At 39.9% G+C, this 23,752-nt stretch overlaps 3 protein-coding genes across 7 annotated transcripts in view; 2 read left to right on the top strand and 1 right to left on the bottom strand.

Annotated features, from left to right (window-relative positions):
• scn1laa (sodium channel, voltage-gated, type I-like, alpha) overlaps positions 1-10,384 on the bottom strand; it is a 39,805-nt gene extending 29,421 nt beyond the window's left edge. For 2 of the 3 annotated variants that reach the window (XM_061792395.1, XM_061792396.1), the window contains exon 1: positions 26-288. In XM_061792395.1, the coding sequence (XP_061648379.1) occupies positions 26-195 (170 nt within the window). In that variant the 5' untranslated portion in view covers positions 196-288. Of the gene's footprint in view, positions 1-25; positions 289-311; positions 431-680; positions 998-10,099 lie in introns of those variants that run through there. The other variant, XM_061792397.1, reaches the window with a different exon arrangement.
• Positions 10,385-13,283: 2,899 nt separating this feature from the next.
• Positions 13,284-23,086, top strand: slc38a11 (solute carrier family 38 member 11). The gene is made up of 12 exons (XM_061791571.1): positions 13,284-13,512; positions 13,588-13,708; positions 14,337-14,411; positions 14,498-14,632; positions 15,528-15,593; positions 15,683-15,789; positions 15,868-15,947; positions 16,089-16,159; positions 19,487-19,648; positions 19,726-19,838; positions 21,247-21,378; positions 21,468-23,086. Exons 1-12 carry the CDS (start codon positions 13,501-13,503, stop codon positions 21,705-21,707), a joined length of 1,314 nt encoding a protein of 437 aa, XP_061647555.1. The 5' UTR covers positions 13,284-13,500; the 3' UTR covers positions 21,708-23,086.
• A 62-nt stretch (positions 23,087-23,148) lies between these two features.
• The window catches only part of cobll1b (cordon-bleu WH2 repeat protein-like 1b), a 30,420-nt gene continuing 29,816 nt past the window's right edge, over positions 23,149-23,752 (top strand). For 2 of the 3 annotated variants that reach the window (XM_061791555.1, XM_061791553.1), the window contains exon 1: positions 23,358-23,610. In XM_061791555.1, coding sequence (XP_061647539.1) covers positions 23,570-23,610 — 41 coding nt within the window. In that variant the 5' untranslated portion in view covers positions 23,358-23,569. The other variant, XM_061791556.1, reaches the window with a different exon arrangement.

The following is a 23,752-nucleotide window of genomic DNA, read 5'->3' as shown; positions in this document are numbered from 1 at the left end:
GTGAGTGACCAGAGAAACAACATACTCAACATTCTTGGCCCAGTCAGGCGGGCGACTCAGTGTCATAAATACACAGTTGGTGATGATAGTGCACATGATCACCAAGCTGAACAATGTGAACACAGGTGTCAAGGAAAAGCATGACAAAGAATGAACACTGCGTATCCGTAACTTAAGCAACACTTGCCAAAACATTAGGTACACCTGCACAATCTAAAGAGAGCCAATATCCAAGAGCTGCATCAAAGATTCGCTCCTTTAAAATGATAAGAAGAGCACTGAGAATAAATCAAACGTTAGAAAAAGGATATGAATGGACCAAAATCCAAATAGATATTCTTCTAAGGAGGTTGAAAGGGCTCAGGAGGTACAATGCAGGAGCAGCGTTGAACCGGAAGATGAAATTTCCTTTGTTTATTACTATAAACGTCTGGGAAACAAAGACAGTTGACCAATCATATCAGCACTAATTTACACTTTACCACTCTGCACTGTGGTTCCCTAAACAAACTCAACAAATCGCTAATCAGATTTTGTAGACTGCTGATTTACATCTGGTTTTTACTGTCTTCTTGTCAAGACACATCGGTCCTGACTACTCGGGCCCTTGTTCCCCCCAGCCAAGCCAAAGAGAAATCCATCGGTTCATATGATTAAGTCTATTGCTTGAACAAACCTACTTTCTGATTACTGTAGTAGGGGTCCAGGTCTTCCACCGGGGTGGAGACCATTCCTTTGGGAACCTCCCCGTACACCAGGGGGACGGACTTTCCCGCCTCCAAGTCGCTACTGGGCTTGAGTTCATCCTCATCTTTGCGCTTTCTCTTCTCTCCCTTTGGTTTTTTGGCGTTCTCCTCTGCGATCCGCTTCTCGATGGCGGCGAGGGACTCGCAACTAAAGCGGTGGAAGCTGTCTGGTCCTGGCGGTACAAGCAGCTGCGCCATCTTTTCATTCTGCACCTTCAGAGCGCACAGCTACCATCCCGCATAAAAAAGGCCTGGACAGAGAAGAGTGTTATTTCGTCATAGCAAAAGAACATATTTTGAATTATACTCTACATAAAATGGCTGATAGAATGATTGATGAAGAATGGTCATTTCAAGGGTTTTAACAAGTCAATTTTCCCCTTTAATCCTGATGATGAAACTCTAAGATCAGTGGCCACTTGGACCAAACTTTGAAAAGTATTGTATATACAGTATACATGTTTATTTGTATAGCCCTTAATCACAGAGTCTCAAAATGTTTCACAGGCCCATAGTTGACAGAGCTTGACGACATACCCTGAACTATCCCCCCCCGCCCAATTAAGCAAGGAAAAACTCAAACCCCCATTTGGGAAGTGTATACATTTACTTACAAAAAGGTGGGGATATTGGCCTTTTATTCGCGTGAAATTTTAGGATGAACCTAAAATACAGTATAACCTTTATAGGTGAACATAATTCACAACAGGTGTTCTATCCATTGACATTTCAAAGGACTTTCTGTGACTCCTCCAGTCTCTCAGTTGGCCTCTTTCGGATTCTCGTTTTTGCTTAAGGATTTTCTGATTTTATCCGAGCGAAATGACTGACTTGGAGGAAAGGTCGTTTGAATTTTAAAAAATGCTTCGTAAAGGTGGTTCAATGCAACCTTTACACTAGGTTACTTCTGATCAACCTTCACGAAAGGATGTTACCTATAATCCTTTAAGGTAGCAATATTTAAAGCAACAGGCCACTTGTGAAGTTTACTGACTACGCAAAGACACACCAGCGTACGGAAGAACAAGAAAACTTCTATGGATGATAAGTGACAAAATGCGAGTAAGTTACTGTTATGCTACCAAACAATAATTTAACAATGTAAATATTAGACAACATCATAACAGTTTTTGGCGGCACGGTGGTCGACTGGTTAGAGCGTCAGCCTCACAGTTCTGAGGATCCGGGTTCAATCCCCGGCCCCGCCTGTGTGGAGTTTGCATGTTCTCCCCGTGCCTGCGTGGGTTTTCTCCGGGCACTCCGGTTTCCTCCCACATCCCCAAAACATGCATTAATTGGAGATTCTAAATTGCCCGTAGGCATGACTGTGAGTGCGAATGGTTGTTTGTTTCTATGTGCCCTGCGATTGGCTGGCAACCAGTTCAGAGTGTACCCCACCTCCTGCCCGATGACAGCTGGGATAGGCTCCAGCACGCCCGCGACCCTAGTGAGGAGAAGCGGCTCAGAAAATGGATGGATGGATAATAGTTTTTTTTGTAGCCCCTAATTGAGACCATCAGAAAATAAGATAACTTGACATTTAAGAAAGACTACTCGGGGAAGTAAGTTCAGCCTCTTAAGTGAGTCTCATTGTTGGCGACAATCTAGTTGAAATAAATGCATTAAGTATGCAGGGATCAAAGCAGCGCTTTTTGTAGTCCATCTTCGGAAAATAGTACTTTCTTGCACGAAATTTAATTGCTGTCACGCGATGACTGGTCAGGAAAAGTGGAGTCGAATTCATTCTAAACAGTGATGTCCTTTCCTATGTTAGAAAGAAACAACATTTTCATCTGCCCTTGACCCAATGATGTTTTCCATTAAGGAAAGGTGGTATAAATTCTAGAAGGTTAGCCTTTCGGAGGAGGCCCCATTGCTCTTTTGCAACCTGCTGATGACACTTTAAGCTCAGAAGCCACTTCCTTCTGAGAATATACAGTTTGAAGCCTTGCAATGGCGAAGTACTGCTGATAAATTGTTAGGCGTCGTCTCGGTCTCATGATGTCATTGAACCAGGAAATTTATTAGTTGAGTCTGTTTGTTCTCTGACAAGAAGCTGAACGGCAAAATTGACAATAGGTGTTTGAACCATAAGTAGACTTCTGAGCTCTGGGCTCTCAGAAGAAGCTGTTGCTTGGTTTTCTATCTTAGCAGTCGGACGCAGTGCATTAGATGAGATCATGTATGCTCAGATGCAATATTTGTTCACAAGGAGCTGTCTCGCTTCAGTTTGCCTAGCACAGACACACAAACATAATGTCAGCTGGCGGTCTTTTTAAATAATCATCTGCTTCAAAACAAAAGGCAAATTGTCCACAACAAATGGCATGACGACAAAGTCACTGCAGGCTCTCCAGTCTCCGGTGAGTTGACAACAAACTGCTGGTCGAAGTCATTCTTTTATTGTCACACAAACCAACACTCGTGGCCAACACCCTACTGCATGAGTAAAAACGGAGAGCAATCAGCTAAAGTGGTCACTCCTGTCACAGCCAACTCACCCGACACGACTCTCATGAATCCGCCCCACACCTCTCTCTCCCTGTAACCCATGACAAATCATGCCCAACTCCAGACATTGTCATCTAAATCACCAAAATATAAATCCCCTAGATTTTACTGCAGCTATAAAACTTTAAAGCACCCTCCTGCAAAATGACAGATATGAAGTTAGCCCACTCTAATTCTCAGTGGCTCATATTAAAACACATCTTGCTGTTAGGCAAGTATATCGCTGTACCAAAACAAGAACCCAATTGTGACTGACTGATACCTGACATAAGATGCCCGACTCGACTAACCTCAATGAGCAATCGGGATTTGTTCCTGGTCTTACGTTCCATCGGCCTCAACTATCAACATCCATCCATTTATGAATCCATCCATTTTCTATAGTGAGTTCCTATGGATAGTTTTCTCTTGACATCACACATCTCTGGGCACACCCGTGGCCAACATGTTGGTGGTTGACGCATTGTTTTGTTACAGTGCTGATAGTTTGAATAGATGAATTTGATAGCCAACTTCAAAGAAATAGCGAGTTACCTTGCAGTGTTTGGCTGCTACAACATAGGTGTGTGTGACGAAGTCTAATTTTACTGTTTAACCCCAACCCACCAATCCGCTGTATGCGGAATGTCACGTGACCAAACCCAGAAAACGGTAGAGGATTTTCCGTGTATGCTGCGATAACGAGCATAGCTATGGGGTTGATGACATAATGGTTTGAAGCCGAACTTGCTAGAATGTTGTTTTCTTTATGGCTGGTGTCTGTGGACAAAAGTTAAATACATGTATATCATTTATTTATAGAAATATGATATGATATATGCACGAATGAAGCCTAAACATAGGATCTTGTCATCTTTTGTAGCTCTTGAAGACATCTTGTGTAAAACAAAAGACATTGTAGACTTTTAAAGTTCCTTTGTCACAGTCTCCTGCTGGAGAGTTCCGTCATTTACCTGTGCTGGAAGGAAGTGCTTTCACCTGTTTGAACGGATGCAGAGGTTTGTTGCGCATATACTGTATTATACTGTAAATCAGGGCGAGAAGACGAAAATGTTGTTAAGGAAAATCGAACGTGATCAAAAACTGTATTGTTCTCAATAGGGTCATGGGGTAGCAAGTGGAGCCTATTCCAGCTGACTTTAGGCAGAGTACACCCTAGACTGGTCACCAGCCAATGACAGGGCACATATTGACAAACATCCATTCATGCTTACATTCATTTACAACCTAAATTATATTCGTAACATTTCTGTTACGACGGTTTTCTTCCAGTATACTGTATGTGAATGTTGGATTTTCTTTTTTTTTTTGTCCAATCCGATATCAGCTTCCATGTGTTGTCATGTCAATCTAATCTACCAGGGCCTTCAGAGTCAGTAGTGCTGGCTAATGTAACTTAAACAATATTGGCAATTGGACTAATTCTTTAACCAGATTTTTAAGTGGCCTCAGAGGATATATTTCTGTCCTCTGATTGGTTAGTCAGAGTATGACTAGCAAAACACGTCTGTAGCGACATGCTCACGTTAATACATTTAATAATTAGCATCTCTGGTAAGTATGATGTATTTTCTTTGTATTTTTTGTTATTTTATTAGATAAATATTGGTCGTGTACAACTCCAGATGATGTACGTGTCACAGTCCTGTCCACAACTAACAGATCTTGAAGATATCTGTATTTATAAAGATTTCTTCAAGTTAAACCAAGAAGGCGACTGATCAGGAAAATTATTATCATAATAAAAATCATTATCACGCACCCCCAAATACTTAAAATGACTGTGATTAAACTAGAAGAATAAAACCATTCCATTCAGTTCTTTCATCAGAGGCTATCGTCTTAAGGAGCCAAGCTCCAGAGAGGACACATCGAAATTCCTACCAAGGGAGGTAAAATTAGATCTAATTATGCCCCCCCTCTGGATAAAATTAAGATTTGATATGACTATGATGGATCGCAGGTGAGACTTCCCTCCCTTAGCAGCATGAAAAGATTCATCCTCCTAATAGGCTTGACCGCTGTGATGTGTGAGGGAGCCCATTGCTCTATTAAATATGAATGCACTTCAGACTGCAGCATTCTGCCACTGAGAGCTTTTGCCTTCGGTTTAATAGTGTAATACTATACTTCCACACTTTGCTTTTGCGAAGCAAGAAATCAATCACAAACAAAGCTGGTCAATCAAGTGCCCACAGCACTGGGCTGCATGTGTGACATAATCGCAGCAGCAGAGTGAGGGCTGAAAACTTTCAATATATCTTTATTAGCAGTGATTTCCAAGTGGATATCAAATGGATATGCAGATATTAACTTAAAGATTCATTGAGAGAGTCTGTTTTTGCATGTGTAACCCTAATACATATAGCCAATACTTAATACGTTACTCTATATAGTACATAGTTTACCTGGTAATCTTAGATCCAGTTCCTCATTTGGTATAAACGCTCTCTGTCTTCTTGACTTGAGCTCTCCTGTTACCGATAAATTAATAATACTTTATTTAATTTAACTGTGTTTTGGTTTGTTCGCCTGTGCATTATATTATGGAATTTATGTTATGTATGTTATTTTCGGATTAACTAAAAAATGAGCTAATTTCATCCTGAGGTGTTTTTCCTAATAGAACATTGCTCAATAATTACACTGTAAAAATACATTCAAATTATTAATTTTTCCACAAATAGCTTGAATTTTGTTGTATATATTACAGGCAGAATACTGTACATCCTGAGTATTGTTGGTTGAAACAATTATCTAGTGGTCACAGTGACCTAGCGGTTAGCACATCTGCCTTGCAGTTCTCATGTTCAGGTTTGAATCTCGCCTTTTTGTTTGGAGTTTGCATGCTCCCCCCATGCTTTTGCTTTTTGACACTCACCTACAACATTAGGTACACCTTGACAGTTCAATAAAGTATAAGTAAAAATACCAGTGCTATGAAAAGACAATGCTTGAATTCGATTGACATTGTAGTAGTCAGAGATATTCATTCAAGTTTTTATTAATATTTTTACGTAGCTGACTGTAATGCTTTGGTTACATTTTTTAGCTAGGGTAGAGAGAGAGAGGGGAAAAATATTACCTCTCAATATGATACAGTGCAGTTCTATAACACAGCTAACACTAAAACTGCAGTAATAAACATCTCTCTGACAGTACGTATCTTTGTGAAGGCATAATTTTTGAGTCAGCACCTGTATTCGTATGACAACAGTGGCGGGCCGTGTATTTGTTACCTGGGCCTTAAGTGTAGACTTACACGACTTTATCCACCTCTTAATACCACGACTATCACTATGCAATTATAGAAACCATCAATGCTATACAAAGATGATTTTTTTTAAACCAGAAGTCAAGGATAATAGTTTGTTCAACTATTGTTCAAGTCACAGTAAAAGGGGGTTTGGTAACAAAAACATGCTTGTAATGTCAATATATCATATATTATATATGACAATTTGAAATTTTGGTACAGATTTTCGCAAGAATTATGGAAGTTGACACACATTATTTGCTTTTGCAGGCCTTATAAAATAGGTGGTGGGGCAGATCTGGTCCCCGGGCCTTGAGTTTGACATCTATGATTGATTGCATCACTAATAACTCTAAGACCTTTGAAAAAGAGTTTGTCAAGGTGATGTAACAGCAGTCATTTGCTTTTGTGAACTATTTGTCTGGTTGGGTGATTGGCGTGAGCGGAGACTTTGATGTGACAACGGGTTGTTCCATTGTTTTCAATGACAGTGTACTAAATTAGCAATAGAACATTATTTGGGGTTGGTGTAGTGTTGATGATGGTGCGCAGTAGTAAATAATAGGAATATAAGGTAGTGTATAATACCAACTTAAATGTTGAGGTATTTGGTAACTCAAGCAAGACAGGGTTTTTTGGATTTCCTGAAAAGTAGTGATTTTGGAGATGCGAGGCATCTGCCCGACAGCGACAATATTCAGATTACTTTTGTTTACAAACAACTAATAAAGTACCTCGTACGTGGGAGTACTCCTGCTGTGACAGGACAGAGTGTGAATAGCATAACTTTAGCCTTTCTGATCACATTTGAAAAGAGCAAATGCGGGGTTAACCTTGACAGGATGTTGACCCAGTGAGGTCGACGCGTGCATCATTCGTCCGCTAGCAACTCATTACAATCCACTTGAGATACGCGCTGACGCTTTGAAGCTTCAAATAGAGCCACTCCGCTTTATCGGCAACCTGTCGGCATCACCGACTTGACCAAGCATCATCGTACGTTCAACTTTCACCGGAGCACAATGTACAGTCCTTCACCTGACGATGTTTTCAATTGGGATTATGATCTCAGTTGAGAAAATGAGTAAAAAAACAAAACAAAACATTTTGTAGACATTAGGAGCACTTTTGAAAAATAACCCTTGGCTTAGTATGAACTTCCTGTTAATGAGCTACTTATTAATCAGTGCTTTCTTGCTTTTCGTGGGAGTCTGAACCTTAATACAGTATTATATTTTTGTCAATGCACCTTTTATGTCTTTTTAACATATTCTTGTTCAATGTACTGTATACCCCTTTTCCTAACTTTTGCCCTGTTAATCTCCCCTAGCCAGCAAGACTATAAAACATGCAGTGCAAGTGTTGAATATTTAAAACAAATCACTATTTTAAATACTGAACTGGCCCATGAAATGGATGATTCGAAGTATTTTGGAGGCTGGAGCGAGTAGAAGAAAGAACAATGTCAATTACTGATGGCTTTCACTGCTGCCTGTGTCAACACTGGCAAATGTAATGTTATTGTTGACAGCAAACACACATTATTTTAATGAAATGAAATTAATATTAGTGTCGTTTTTGGAACTTCTTGGAAGCTTTGTGATGTGAGCTCACAACTGGGTCTTAAAGTGAATATAGTCAATTACAATTATGCCTTTACAAAGACCTTTACTTGTCAGAAAGGTATTCATTTAACGTGTTGATTATTGTATTAGCAGAACTGCATGGTGTCATAATGAGAGGTGTTTCTATTATGAGGGAAGCCAAATATTAGTTTTGTACCAACTCCTCTCATTATGATGCAGTGCAGTTCTACATACTGTACAACAATGATAAAAAAATATTGTTAAATGATTACGGTACCTAGTAAACTGTAAACTACTCAACACATCTGAGCTCGAAAGATTACTAAACCCAACTAGTAGCCATTTAGAGCTTTTATACAATGTATTTTCTATCCAGTTTAAGATCCATGCTCTTTGTCCTCACTAGTAAGACAATTCAGCACACCTGCAGAACGAATGTGTCTTACAATTAAACGTCACTGGGAAACTACTGTGGTGCATTAGAAGCACTACTAGCCCTAGCTAGTAGGCATGTATGGAAAGCCGCCGATATCATTGATATCCAGCTTAAGATCCATGTACTAATACGCTCTTTGTCTTCACTAGTAAGATTATTCACTGCACTAGTAGAATGACTGCCTTACTAGTAACGTTTTTTTTACCACTACTTTTCTATTCACTAGACAATCTTGGCATACTAGTTAGAAAAGCTACATTTTACTAGTGAGGCAAAACTAGTACTAGTTGATATCTGCGCTCTACTAATACTAGTAATAAAGCGTTAGATGTTGACTAGTAGAATTTTACATTCTCACTACTGGTACTAGCACAAGTTGTCAACTAGTTTATTTGGATAACAAGGATATCTAATAAATTGATACACAGCTTAAGTTCCATGTACTACTACACTCTTTGTCCTCACTTGAAAGACATATCAGTGCACTAGTAGACCAACTGGGGCGCACTGTTAGAATGACAGTCTTACTATTAGTAGGAAAAACTGCACTAGTCGACAACTCTTAGTGACATTATATATACTGCTAGTTAACATCTAGCGCTTCACCAGTAGTACTAGTTGTGTCCAGTTGTCAAGTGCACACATTTGCCTCACTAGTGGCATGTAGTTGCCCTACTAGTATGCCAAAGTTGTCCTACTAGTGTGAAAAAATATCATACAGTAGTGGGAAAAAAAACATTACTAGTAAGACCCAGTCGTTCTACTAGTGCGCTGAATTGTCTTACTAGTGAGGACAAAGAGCGTACTAGTACATGGATATATTAAATAAATGTGCAAATGGCTTTCCAAACACTCGCCTTGTTTTGGGTGGGGGATAGGTGGACCTTTCTCTGTGAAACTATAAAATAATGTGCTTTTTATGAGAAAACCCGTACTGGGTGATCACTGTATTGAATCTGTAACCTCCTATGGGACTGCTCTTAAGTGCTCACCACCAATGCTTTGCAGACAACACGATTAAGATGTTGCTCATTTAGGGCGTTGGCGACAAGGAACCACCAACACACACTTCCCTACACGTAGATGTTTGACGTGCGAGCTTCCATAGGCAACAGATGTCTACACTCTGGCAAGAAAGCAAACAGGACAGTCTGTAATTGACGGCAATCTAATAAGGCTGTTGACAGCCATGCAAACAGGAAGTGCTCAGAGGTGGAGTGTGGCCTTAGCACTGCTGACGCTCCCATTAATGACTGCACTGTAGCTCATGGTGAAAAATCGCTTCATAGGAAAGACTCATCTGTCATTTTTCCCCATGCAAAACAGGGGCAACAGTGACATTAAAAACAAAACAAAGCTCAGTAATAATCCCTTAGACATTGATTGATGTTGTTGACTACAATGCAATAAACAAGATAATACTAATACAAAATTACAGTGTACAATTTTTATGTCAATGTAAAGTAAATGAAGAATATAGATAGATAGATAGATAGATAGATAGATAGATAGATAGATAGATAGATAGAGAGAGAGAGAGAGAAACACACTGAGTTGCACTTACCATTAGTTTTCCATTATTTTCAGATGACCAACACTCCAGAAAATGTCCTATTTCGAACTTCAGAGAGCCCCCAAAAAAGAATAGAAAAAAGAAGTTGTTAAAAGTAACAAATATGTCCGTCTTGGTGGTTGGTAACAAGCTTGCTTCCAATGACTTCCTAGAGGAAAGAGCCCATTAAAAAAGGAGAGCTTGCCAGAGAGAGAGCCTCTCATCTGCTCTCCGTGCGCCTGTCTGACTGGTGGACCTCTCAGCTTCCTGGGTACCAAAAGAGGGCAGAGACACCACCAGCACGACTTCTCGCGTTCGAATCCAGTAGACTACTGTGTGAAACTGCCAATAATATTTGGCCGTGTATGAATGCAATACAAAATATAGACTTGAGCAATACAACATTTGTGATTTTGTTTTTTTTTCATTGATCACAATGTCATTTAGGAATAAGAGTATTTATTTTTTCCAGAAGGCGACCAAATGGAGGAGTTAAAGGTGTGAAATTAGCTTTAAACTTAGCATTTGTTGCAGAATGGGCGCTTTTGCAACGCTTTACATTTGTTTGGCGGGGCTTCTCTTTATCAGGACGTCATCAGGGGGGGTGTTGCCATCTGGTGGTGACTTTTGGTGCTAACTCAAAAAATGCTTGGCGCTTGAAACCAAACTTTTATCGAGACGAGAACCAAAATGGTGCCTGAGATACGGATCTCAATTCGCCTAATTCAATTGAAATGAATTGAAATGCCAGCAGCCCCCCACCCCCTTGTTTTTTTTTTTAAATAAAGAAGATAGCACTCTATAATATTGTATTATATAAAGTATATAGTAATGCCATAATTAAATAAAATTAAATAATTAGAGCAGTTAGTGCACTGGTGTCAAACTTAAGGCCCAAAGGCCACATCTGGCTTACTACATCATATTATGTGGGCCGCTGAATCAAATCATTTGTGTCAACTTCCATGGTATAACTTCCACTTGTGTCAACTTCCATGGTATAATGAATGATAACATTGAGCTATTGCAAGCATTTTTTTTGTTACCAAACCCCATTTTACAGTAACTTGAACAATAGCTAATATAATATAATATAATATAATATAATATAACGGCACGGTGGACGACTGGTTAGAGCGTCAGCCTCACAGTTCTGAGGAGCGGGGTCCAATCCCCGGTCCCGCCTGTGTGGAGTTTGCATGTTCTCCCTGTGCCTGCGTGGGTTTTCTCCGGGCACTCCGGTTTCCATCCCAAAAACATGCATTAATTGGGGACTCTAAATTGCCCGTAGGTGTGAATGTGAGTGTGAATGTTGTTTTGTTTGTATGTGCCCTGCGATTGGCTAGCAACCAGTTCAGGGTGTACCCCGCCTCCTGCCCGATGATAGCTAGGATAGGCTCCAGCACGCCCACGACCCTAGTGAGGAGAAGCGGCTCAGAAAATGGATTATATTATATTATATTATATTATATTGTATTGTATTGTATTGTATTGTATTATATTATATTATATTATATAATATATCCATTTCCTTTTTCCATCCATTTTCAACACAGCTTATCCTGGTTAGGGTCGCGGGACGTTGGAGCCTATCCCAGCTGACTTCGGGCGAAAGGCGGACTACACCCTGAACTGGTCGCCAGTCAGTCGCAGGGCACATATAGACACGGACAACCATTCGCACTCACATTCACACTGTCACTGAGTGGGAACTGAACCCACGCTGCCTGCACCAAAGTTAGGCGACTGTGCCACTACACCATCAGTGACTTCTGCCTGCACCAAAGTCAGGCGACTGTGCCACTACACCATCAGTGACTTCATAATATAATATATAATATAGCTGCACGGTGGATGACTGGTTAGAGCGTCAGCCTCACAGTTCTGAGGACCGGGGTTCAATCCCCGGCCCCGCCTGTGTGGAGTTTGCATGTTCTCCCTGTGCCTGCATGGGTTTTCTCCGGGCACTTCGGTTTCCTTCACATCCCAAAAACATGCGTTAATTGGAGACTCTAAATTGCCCGTAGGTGTGACTGTGAGTGCGAATGGTTGTTTGTTTGTATGTGCCCTGCGATTGGCTGGCAACCAGTTTGGGGTGTACCCCGCCTCCTACCCGATGATAGCTGGGATAGGCTCCAGCACGCCCACGACCCTAGTGAGGAGAAGCGGTTCAGAAAATGGATGGATGTATAATATAATATAATATAATATAATATAATATAATATAATATAATATAATATAATATAATATAGGCGGCACGGTGAATGACTGGTTAGCACATCTGCCAAACAGTTCTGAGGACTGGGGTGCAATCCCCGGCCCCGCCTGTGTGGAGTCTGCATCTTCTCCCCATGCCTGCGTGGGTTTTCTCCGGGTACTTCGGTTTCCTCCCACATCCCAAAAACATGCGTGGTTGGTTAATTGAAGACTCTAAATTGCCCATAGGTGTGAATGTGAATGATGGATGGTTGTTTGTTTATGTGTGACCTGCGATTGGCTGGCGACCAGTTCAGGATGTACCCCGCCCCTCGCCCGAAGATAGCTGGGATAGGCGCCAGCACCCCACGACCCAAGTCAGGATACGCAGTACAGAAAATAGATGGATTATACTTTAAAAGTCCTACAAATGTACAACATTCATTTTGAATGGGTCTGTTTAGTTAAACACAGAGGTATTATTCTGTTACATGAATGGCAACAGATTGACACACGAGTTCATGACATCTTCTGCCATCTTGTGGATGAGCATTTAGCAAGTAAATATTTTGACTGTTACTATATGTCAATGGCATAGATAACTGAACAAAGATACATTATTTGCAGTAAGGAAATAATTTTTGGATCAATCACTGCCCTCTAGGCATCTGATTAGATGTTAAGTGTTATAATATTCAGTAATGCCATGATATCATTATCGCAACAGTGCATCTTCTATCCATAAGTTCGCGTTTGTAGAGCTTGAGATAAAGCAATGCTGATTTAGCATTTTTTAAAATGCAGAATTACTGTTGATCCTCTCAGCATTCACATAATAATTCTCTCGGTGGGAAAACACTTGCCCTTTGTCTTATTAGTCGTTGCATTGATCCAATTATTTCCCTTTTCTGAGCTGGAACAAGTGGTTGTCAAATTTACAATACACTTATATTAGTAATCATTTAATACCAGATTTCCTCGCGTGCAATAAAAGGCCATAGTATGTAATGCCTGTGAGGTGACATCCTGTTGCGCTTGGCCTAAGTTAATAGTTTGAGTCCACTCGCGACCTGTTGGGGGCGTTGTGGAGTTGTTTTGAAAATCTTGAGTGGCGTCAAAAGGCAAGTTTTCCCAGCACTAGCGTGACATTTCTTCACTGGAGGCACTCAAGACAAGGCACAAAGAAAGCATCATTACGGACAAGCAACTGCTCCCAATGGCTCAGCAGGTATGCCTCAATATACAACACAAGGCACGAGAATGTTTTCTGCTTTAAACACTGCTTTGTTTTCCCATTTTCCAGTTAAGCAATGACCAAGGAATCACTTTAATTTCCTCCCAAAAAGCTACAAGGGAAGCAAGATATTCCATGATATCTGCATGCTTTAATTTCATCAATTCCATCATCGGCTCTGGGGTAATAGGTAAGGTTGAATATTAATTTATCCACTAATTGAAGTAAAATTAATTCCTGTTTGATTTAAGTGATAATGGTCTTTAATAGTTATTTCTATTATGCATTTTTTATAGTCAGTACACTAACTTGTTGTAAAAAAAAAAAACACAAGCTTGCATAAGATTCTGTGCTGTGCTGTGCTGTGCAGAGGTAAAAGCTCTTGGTCATATGACCAGCGCCTGTTTGGCCCCCTTTTAACTCTTTCAGCCTCCAAAAAGGACCTGAATCCCTGCTGTGTCAAGCAATCTCTGTGACCCCAGCTTAAGGCTCATAGCCACAGCACTGGGATTTGATGTATGCATGCAATATTGTAACATGCCTGTGTGGTTTCAATTACTTTTTACACTTGACTCAAGAAAGCCTGATTTGCCCCACTCTGACACAATTATAACGTTCCACAAAATGCAGTTAAAAATAATTTGAATCAACAGTGGAACCGGAGAACTATTAAAAACCCTACAGAGGGTTGTTTGTATTTTCGAGATATATATTAAGTCATGTTGGTGTTATTTCCAGTTGCTATGAAATGAGTATGTCAGCTCACTATAATAGATTTTTTTGTTTGTTTGTTTCCAATCAATTTTAATTAAAACCAGGTTTACCGTACGCATTGAACCAAGCAGGACTCCCTTTAGGCATTTTGCTTCTGATTGTTGTTGCATTCATCACCGGTAAGTGAAGTCAATATTTTCATCATTATACATATTCATTTAGATTTATCAGATTGGTAACAGTATACTTATGCTTGTCATGGCAGACTACACAATCATCCTACTCATCAAAGGAGGCAACCTGTCAGGGACAAACAGCTATCAGTCGCTGATCCAAAGCACATTTGGTTTTCCAGGATTCCTCGTTTTATCAGTGCTGCAGTTCCTCTATCCATTCATTGGTAAGTCGGATAAAGATTTACATGTTGTTCAGCCCAAGAAAACCTTTGTCCATTGGAACCTAGAGTAAAACAGTATCCTTTCTAAGATGCCGGTCGACCTACAGTATATGGTTATTATCTACTGGTTTCTTTGAGCATGTGCCATTCATTCGCAGTCTGGATGTAAAGGAGTGAACAGCTCCTGTTGCAGAGGGAATCCCAGAGTCTCCAGAAGTCTCCAATAACACCACAAAATGTTTCTACATCTTTTGCTCATCACTTTCTAAAAATAAAGTACCTGAAAGAGTCGGAGAAGTAACTAAATATGAGCTAATTAGCAACAAAGTCTTACCGTTGCCCCTGGTTGTTATTGTAACGACAGAATCGACCCAAAAAACATGTTATTTGAACTAGTGTGACAAACAGATAATACGTGGGCTGTTAAATTGTGAAAAAAAAAACTGATCATTCAAATGTTAAAATAAGTTAACCCCTTCATGATGGGCTCTACTAGTGACTAGCGCAAATCCAGCACTGTGCTTGGTGTAACTCTGTGAGGAGGCAGGCTATGCAACTTTCTTGTCATTACAATGAAATTGCAGTCTGATATGTCATGAAGCAATGCTAAGTTATAGAGTATTTATAATAATAAGTGTACATTCAGACTAATGTAAAGTTTAAAACAATGTACACACTTTAGACTATTTGAACTGTGACACAACCAGCAACTGGGGTTAAAAATCTGGTCTGATGGTTAAACTTTAGAGGCAGATTTCTCTGGAAAATTGTTTTCGGATTCCGATTTGTACCACTTCAGTAGCAATTAAATTTAGAGGTGCCACTGTGGCACATTTTCTAGAATCATTATGTAAACTGAGAGTTGGAATCCCACTAAGTTTCTGTTTTCTTTCAACAGCTATGATCAGCTACAACATTACTACAGGTGACACACTCACCAAAGTATTTCAGAGAATTCCTGGAGGTATATTGCCAGTAATTCTGTTTAAGCATACAAAGTGTTAAAATAAAAATAATAATATATATATTTTTTTAAATGGCTTATGTCTGCAGTTGGCCCAGGTCACATCGTCGCTGACCGCCGCTTTGTCATCGTAATGTCCACCGTCTTATGTACACTGCCTCTCTCACTTTATCGAAATATAGAGAAACTGGGCAAGGTAAAGTGCCTTTATTACAGAATTGCAGGTCTCATTTGTTTTAGTTGCCTGTAAAAAAAAATCCATGTCTGTCACCAGGTGTCCTTCCTGTCAATGATACTGACAGTCATCATCCTCGTCATTGTAATTATCAGAGCAGTGACCTTGGGACCTGAAGTGTATGATTACACATTCATGCATTCTGTTGTCATTGAAAAAATCATTAAATGTTCCCCTTTATTAAGCACTGACATTGCAACGTGAGAATGCGTTACTGCGGTATGGCTGACGACTAAACACAAAACGTGGCTTCTGTCTAGACCTCCGACGGAGGCCCCGTGGCTTTTTGCAAAGTGGAATGCGATTCAGGCTGTCGGCGTCATGTCTTTTGGTGAGTTTCCATGCAAGATGCCAATTTAAATGAACAGATGCATTGATGGAATATTTATTTGGTTTTCAGACAATTTTAAAACATAAACAAATGTTGTTCTCGCTGTCTTGAATTGTAAATTACCTCTCGCAACCCTCTCCTGGTGTCGCAAAATATTTTAAAAAAAAAAGGTTCATTATCCTGTCTGTTTTAGGAAGTGTATGTACAGTATAATGGATTTTTTAAATTTGCATTTATTAAAACAGTTAATAATAATAATCATAGTAATCATAGTAATAATTTAAATAAATGTTAAATAAAATATTTTTTTCCAACCCTGTCTAAGGCACTCTTGAATAAAATTTCTTAGAAATTATTGAAACACAGTACAGTACGATCTTTTACTCAAGTTACCATTTCTAACAAGCACATAATAATGATCTCTCTACATAATATGCATTTGTTCCCTGATATTTCCTAATAACTTTTTCATTATGATCATTACCTTTCTTTACTCATTGCTGGAACAAATGACATTGTTCTCATGCATTATGGTTCTACGTAAGTTATATATTTGGTTCCTTGCCCTATTAAGGGATACTTTATATAATGCTTAAAAAAAAAACTCATCATAATAACTGACTCTATAACCACACTGAAATGATTGTTTGCCTATGGCAAAATGCAGTAAATCAAATGCGAGACAAAAAGCAGTTTATTTCCTTACAAAGCATTTCATTCTATTTTGTTTCTGTTATCATCACCTTCCCTCAGGAAAAACAATGGCCCTGAAAAAAATGCATTGATGGTAAAAACATTACGTATGGGATTTACTTGAAGCAAGGAGAAAACAAAAAACAAATCCCTGCAAAGATAGGAAACAGAGGCAGGGATAGTTCTCTTTGTCCTAAAGAAAGCAATGCTTCCCCGAGGAAAGACACACTTTGCAAGATAGCATTGTCAACATGGCATAGGATATCAATGGTCTCAACGGTCATGTGTCGTGGATCTCAAAGACTCATTCAGGACACCATAAAAGCAAAGCACATTGCAAAAGTGATTAGCAATTCTGCCGTATAGTTCTGAGGCTTGTGGTTCGAATCTCAGCTCCGGCGTTACTTGGTGGAGTTTGCAGTTCTGCCTGCGCATGTGTGGGTTTTCTCCCTGTACTGCGGCTTCTTCCCACATTCCAAAAACATGCAACTTAGGTTTGTTAAAGACTAAATTGTCCATAGGTGGGAATGCAAGTATAATTGGTCGTTTGTCTGTAGGTGCCCTGCAATTGGCTGGCAAGCAGTCCAAGGTGTGCCCTAAAATAGGCTCCAGCTCACCCGTGACCCTAGGGAGGACCAACGTTATAGAAAATGGATGAATGGATTAAAGCAACTGGATTCCAAATGTTATTGCAGAGGTTGCAAAAGTACTCACACTCTGTACTTAAGTATAAGTGTATACCGTAATTTCTCGTGTATAATGCGCACCCATGTACTATACGCACCCTCAAAGCTGACCTAAAAATTCTGGAAAATTCTTGTACTTATGTATAATGTATTTTTACAAGGCACGATTTTGCTTCGACCCATATGATGAAAATGAAGTATTATCTGTATTTTGTTAGTTTTTTCAAATAAGTATTCTGAAGTTAAGCACTTTGTTTGAACACGTAATACTTTCTTTTTATTTACTTGCTCTTATTTTGAAATTCACAGCCCTACTTTTACTGAGTAAATGGGAAATCTCACAGTTGTGCTCATATGTTCGATGACCTAGGCAGAATTTGTAAGATGGGTACAATTCTTTAAAGAAAACATGAAGGGCCAGGTGAAACACATTTAATTTTATTTTAATGGAGTTCAAATTAAACTGTCAAGCATTATCATTAAACAAAACATAACCATAAAGAAATTAATGATGGTTGTTGTTCAGTTATCAGTCATATTTAAAAAACAATATTTCACAAATTGTGCCAGCGTATGTACATTTATGAGCACAACTGTACATATATACAGTCATACGTACGCTGGTCATATTGGAATGAAAGTGTAGGCTACACCTTTTTCATAATCTCTAGGTGGTGGTGGCATATTAGAATGAAAGTGTGCACCTTTCTCATAACCTCTAGGTGGCGGTGGGTTATGGAATGAAAGTGTACAGCTTTTTCATAACGTCTAGATGGCGGCATACATTTATAAAATATTAAAGTTTTTTTTTCAATTTACCAATGTACAATGCGCACTATTGACTTTTGACAATTTTTTGGGGGGAAAATGTGCATTATACACGAGAAATGATGGTATACACTTGTGTAAGAACATGTTGGCGTGGCTGTTTTAGAGCGCCTCAGCGTTGGCCGTGAGTGGACGCCCATCATGGAGAGAAGGCGGAAGAGTGAGGGGAAAACAAAATGTTCAACTGGACAACCACCATGTGGACCAGGAATTCGAGTTGGTGTGGTCGCTTTTGAGCGCCTCATTGTCGCGGTGTGGAAAAGCCCTGCGACTGTCTGGTGGATATATACCAGATTAATTTATTGTGACTCTGTTGTGTGTGACGGTAATCAAAACACAAGAAGAAGACTTTCACAAATACTGTAATTGACTCAGTAAACTGCAGTAATATTTTCCATTTTCTGAGCCGCTTCTCCTCACTAGGGTCGTGGGCGTGCTGGAGCCTATCCCAGCTATCATCGGGCAGGAGGCGTGGTACACCCTGAACTGGTTGCCAGCCAATCGCAGGGCACATACAAACAAACAGCCATTCGCACTCACATTGACACCTACGGGTAATTTAGAGTCGTCAATTAACCTAGCATGCATTTTTTTGGCATGTGGGAGGAAACCAGAGTGCCCGGAGAAAACCCACGCAGGCACGGGGAGAACATGCAAACTCTACACAGGCAGGGCCGGGGATTGAACCCCGGTCCTCAGAACTGTGAGGCAGACGCACTAACCAGCCGGTCAGCGTGCCGCTGAAAAAATACACATTGCTTTTATTTTATTTTTTTAAATTACTTTTGTGTTTTTTTTTTTTTTTATAGATTAGTCGTTTTTAGGCTGTTACAAGACAACACATTTGCCTATCAGTCAAGATCTCAACTGGTTGTGTTAAACTACGATAAGTCGTTTCTATTTTGACAAAGTCAGTAGGAAATACATATACCTGTTTTCAAATCTAGGGAGTAAAAGTAAAACATTGTCAGAAAAAGTACAGATACCTGAAAAATCTACTTAGGTAGAGTAACGATGTACAAAGAGGTCCTTACTTTTTACCACTGGGAATGTGTTTCTTGTGTTGGTTTAATTCTGTTGGGTAATTGGAGTTGTAATTTTCTGCTCCTGTGTTTCTCAGCCTTCATATGTCACCACAACAGCTTTCTGATCTACGGCTCTCTGGTGCAACCCACACTAACCAACTGGACTCGGGTAACTCACATCTCGGTGGGCTCCGCGCTAATAATCAGTGCCACGTTTGCGTTGGCAGGTTATGTCACCTTTACGGGCTACACGCAAGGTATATATATGAACATCAGCACATGTGTATTTTTCTTATTGTCATACATTGACTGCCTTGTTTCTCTCTGTGGCTAGGAGACATATTTGAGAATTACTGCAGAAATGATAACTTGGCAACGTTCGGTCGCTTCTGTTTTAGTGTCAGCATCATCACAACGTTTCCGCTGGAGTGTTTTGTTACTCGAGAGGTAAGCTGTACTTTTTAAAAGATTCCACAGGAATAGTCACTCTTATTTAGATTCAACATTAATATCTAGATTTTAATTTTACATTTTTATTTTGGCGGCACGGTGGGCGACTGGTTTGAGAGTCTGCTTCACAGTTCTGAGGACCAGGGTTCAATCCCCGGCCCCGCCTGTGTGGAGTTTGCATGTTCTTCCCGTGCCTGCGTGGGTTTTCTCCGGGCACTCCGGTTTCCTCCCACATCCCAAAAAAAAACATGCATGGTAGGTTAATTGACAACTCTCAATTGCCCGTAGGTGGGAATGTGAGTGCGAATGGTTGTTTGTTTGTATGTGCCCTGCGATTGGCTGGCAACCAGTTCAGGGTGTACCCCGCCTCCTGCCCGATGATAGCTGGGTTAGGCTCCAGCACGCCCGCGACCCTAGTGAGGAGAAGCGGCTCAGAAAATGGATGGATGGATGGATGTAGCATTCACATTTAACATTTATGTGTCAGAATTAATATTTGGATTAAACTATTTAATGTATCTCTCAGTTGACAAATATTGTTGTAAACGTCCCAAAAAGTGACTCTCAAAAATTCACACCAGTTTTTTTAAACATTGTTTGAAACAAAATTCGCCAGGGCTAAGTTATTTTCAGCGTTAGCCACTTTGAAAACTGCACTCCACAGCTTTGGTGTCAAACTCATTTTTGTCACTGCCAAATTGTGGTTACGGTTTCCCACGTAGGGTCGTTATGACTTCAAATCGCTCATTCATTAAGCTGTCATTGACTAAAATGGCATGGACAAGTTTCCAGTGCTAGCCATGCACGTCACAGTCTGTGCTCACGCCGACCCACAGTCCGGAAAAAGAGCCTATAATATGTCACAAAAGCAAACGACTGTGAGTACATCATCTTCCCAAACTCTTTGTCAAAGGTCTTAGTAAGTAATAAGTAATGCAATAAATAAAACGCTGACTGAAGGCCTCTTTATACCCCCATGCTCGCGCGGGTGACAGCAGCCACATTGCATCATGTGACCAACGCATTGGGCCGCGCCCGACAATATACACAATCGCCCATGCACTTATTTTTTCTATGTATTTTTAACACCAAATTTTATTTAAACCCAGGTGGCACATAAGCTGGTTCAATTTATGTTAAGAAGAGATTTGGAAAAAATGCTTGTATTTAAGTAAGTGACGAAAAAGTGCAATTTCCGTGCAGATTTTCTGCCAAAATGAAAAGAACAAGCTCACTTAGCATAAACATGACGTAGACATTGAATTTGCTTTAGTCAGACACAAAAAGGATGAGTTTTGAGTTTGACACCTGTGCTAGTCATTCCATTGCATTCCCCCCCAATCATCTGCCTACCACGAACTTTGTTCCTTGCAATTTGTTTGTATACACATTCTCCTCTTGTCAGGTGATTTCGAATTCCATTTGTGGTCGAGAGCTTTCCAAAGTGGAACACATGTCTGTAACTCTGATCATAGTTGCAGTTTGTACAGCGATATCTTTGGCCTACGATTGCCTGGGAATTGTTTTGGAGTTGAATGTAAGTCACTTGTTCTCTGAAATGTTAGTTTTTTGCTAGTTTTTTCCCCCCCCTTTAAATCTCGTGTTGTGTTCTGCTTAATCAACCAGGGTGTTCTGAGCGCCACACCACTGATCTTCATTATCCCCTCTGCGTGCTTCCTCAAACTTTCCCCTGGACGCTGGTATCACCGTGAAAACTTGATTCCCTCCATTTTGATTATTCTCGGGGTATTCGTCATGATCACTGGCTTGACGATGACGAGCCTCTACCCCCAAGACTGTTCACACGGCGTGGAGATGTTCTACTGCGCGGATGCCAATGTCTCCACCACTGTATCGCCTGTGTGATTAGGAGGACACTCAGAACATTGGAATGTTCTTTTGGACTGCACATCGCTTTTTCTTTTAGTAAATGCTCTTCCACAAGATGACAGAAGGTAAAATGAACCCGTGTATTCACCTTTTGCCATGCATACAACAGAATACGGTAACAGCTTTGTGTCTAACTAAGCAGGGCCAGATTTCACACTTATGTAAATTTTTGAGTAGAGACGAGATCGTCATTATTTCTGTACATATACTTTTTGTGATTTTTGTTTGTTTGGTTGTATGCTGTGAGATGTTTATAATGTAAAATACATTACAGTACACGCATAGAGTTAGTGATATTGGAATTTGGGGTGAAATTTCAATGTTTCTTTTTGCACAACTTGCTTTTCTCTAACGAGAAGCTGAACAGCAAAATTAAGAAGAAGTGTTTTTTTATTTTATTTCAGAAGTCTACTTCTTTGTCTTTCTGTGACTCTTCCTATCCCCCTGTATTTCTGTTGCAACCTCCTGACTCTTTGAAGCGCTAAGATAGTGATTCTCAAAATGTGTTACAAATACCACGTGTGGTACGCTAGCTCTCTCTTATGGTACGGAACAGAATCACTTAAATGTTTAAACTGCATAATGTTAAAGTATCTTATTTTTTTATTTTTAATCCTGTACAGTACATTTTGTAAGTACAGTTTAGCTTTAACTTTTAAATACAATACATTTGCATTTAATCTTTTAGAACTGTTTCCTTTCAAACATTTAGGTACAACTTGTATTTAACTTTCATGGCAAAAGATTCAAATTGAATCATTGTTTAAGTACAGATTTTTAAATTAGTTATATTTAAGTATAGTGGTGATGTTAAAACTGCATAATATTACAATAATACTAAATATACTTTTTAGTAATAAAACCTCTGTCTTGTTTTTAATGACCATTTGGGGCTACAACGCTTGTTTATTATTATCATTTTTTGTTAATTAATGTTGATCATTCACTTTCCTCTGAAAACAGAATATGTGTCGTCTTGGTCTCGTGATGTTCAAATGTGAACCGCAAGACGAAGAGGACTGTTTAAATACCAATTCTAACTTAACCAGGAAATATATCGGTCGCTTCATGGATCAAACACCTGTTGTGAATTTTCCCTTTCAGCTGTTGTCAAACAGCAAGTTGTGGAAAAAGTACTGAAACATTGAACGTGTTGGACATGCATTCATGTGCATTAAAAGTTAAGAGGTTAAACTAAGTTCACCAGTGAATTCAATAGTGCATTTTAGGTCCATCATGAAATTTCACTCGAAAGCCGAATACAGGTATCCCTAAATTTCTAAGTAAAGGTTGCGAAACATTTATAAACTGAGTGGGAATAGCTGGTTGTTTCCACTAGTTGCCAGGAGGTGTCACTGTTGACACACTTAACGTGCTCATTAAAAGTAAACCAGCAAAGAAGAATTCTTGTTCGTGTGTTTGTTTAGCTTTGCCTCTAACTTCAGTTTTTTGGGGGGCTTTCGGATTAACATTTCCAAGGGTGTGCTGCGTTTCCACTTTTGTATGTCACAACGCTAACAATTTGATTGAAACGCCCCGTCAGGATGGACGCCAACCGCACGGAGGAACGCCCCACTTCTTTTACAGCCTGACGTTGCGGTGTCGCAGCGTCGTTTGGATGTAAGTTGTCGGGATGATGGGGAAGAAAAGTTGCCAGACTCGAGTACAGTACTGGTAGAATATCCGAATGTCAGGCATCAACACGGTGAAAAATAAAGAGGGATGGCTTATTTAAAGAGGCGAAAGACGCCTAACTAGGACGAATGAGGCTCCCGTTTTCCGTCCCCAAACTGATGTTGGTGGCGGCTTACAACGAGCTCGCATCCCTCTGACGGCTCATGGATGTTGAAAACCGCCACGAAAAACATTTGAATTTATGGTAAGCTCATATTCTATCTATCTATCTATCGATCTATCGATCTATCGATCGCTTGCTTATGTCAATCACTATCTACAGTATAACTTTCCCGTTCTCTGTATCTCTTGATCTGTCGCTCTCTCCATCTGTCTTCTTCATCTTT

Source organism: Phyllopteryx taeniolatus, chromosome 12 (assembly GCF_024500385.1).
Source record: "Phyllopteryx taeniolatus isolate TA_2022b chromosome 12, UOR_Ptae_1.2, whole genome shotgun sequence".
Lineage (NCBI taxonomy): Eukaryota > Metazoa > Chordata > Actinopteri > Syngnathiformes > Syngnathidae > Phyllopteryx > Phyllopteryx taeniolatus.
This window is presented reverse-complemented; position numbering and strand designations above follow the sequence as displayed.

Coding starts and splice junctions, on each gene's coding strand:
- slc38a11 (XM_061791571.1), top strand. Junction 19,839..21,246: donor AGTGTTTTGTTACTCGAGAG/GTAAGCTGTACT, acceptor TCCTCTTGTCAG/GTGATTTCGAATTCCATTTG. Junction 21,379..21,467: donor GAATTGTTTTGGAGTTGAAT/GTAAGTCACTTG, acceptor TTAATCAACCAG/GGTGTTCTGAGCGCCACACC.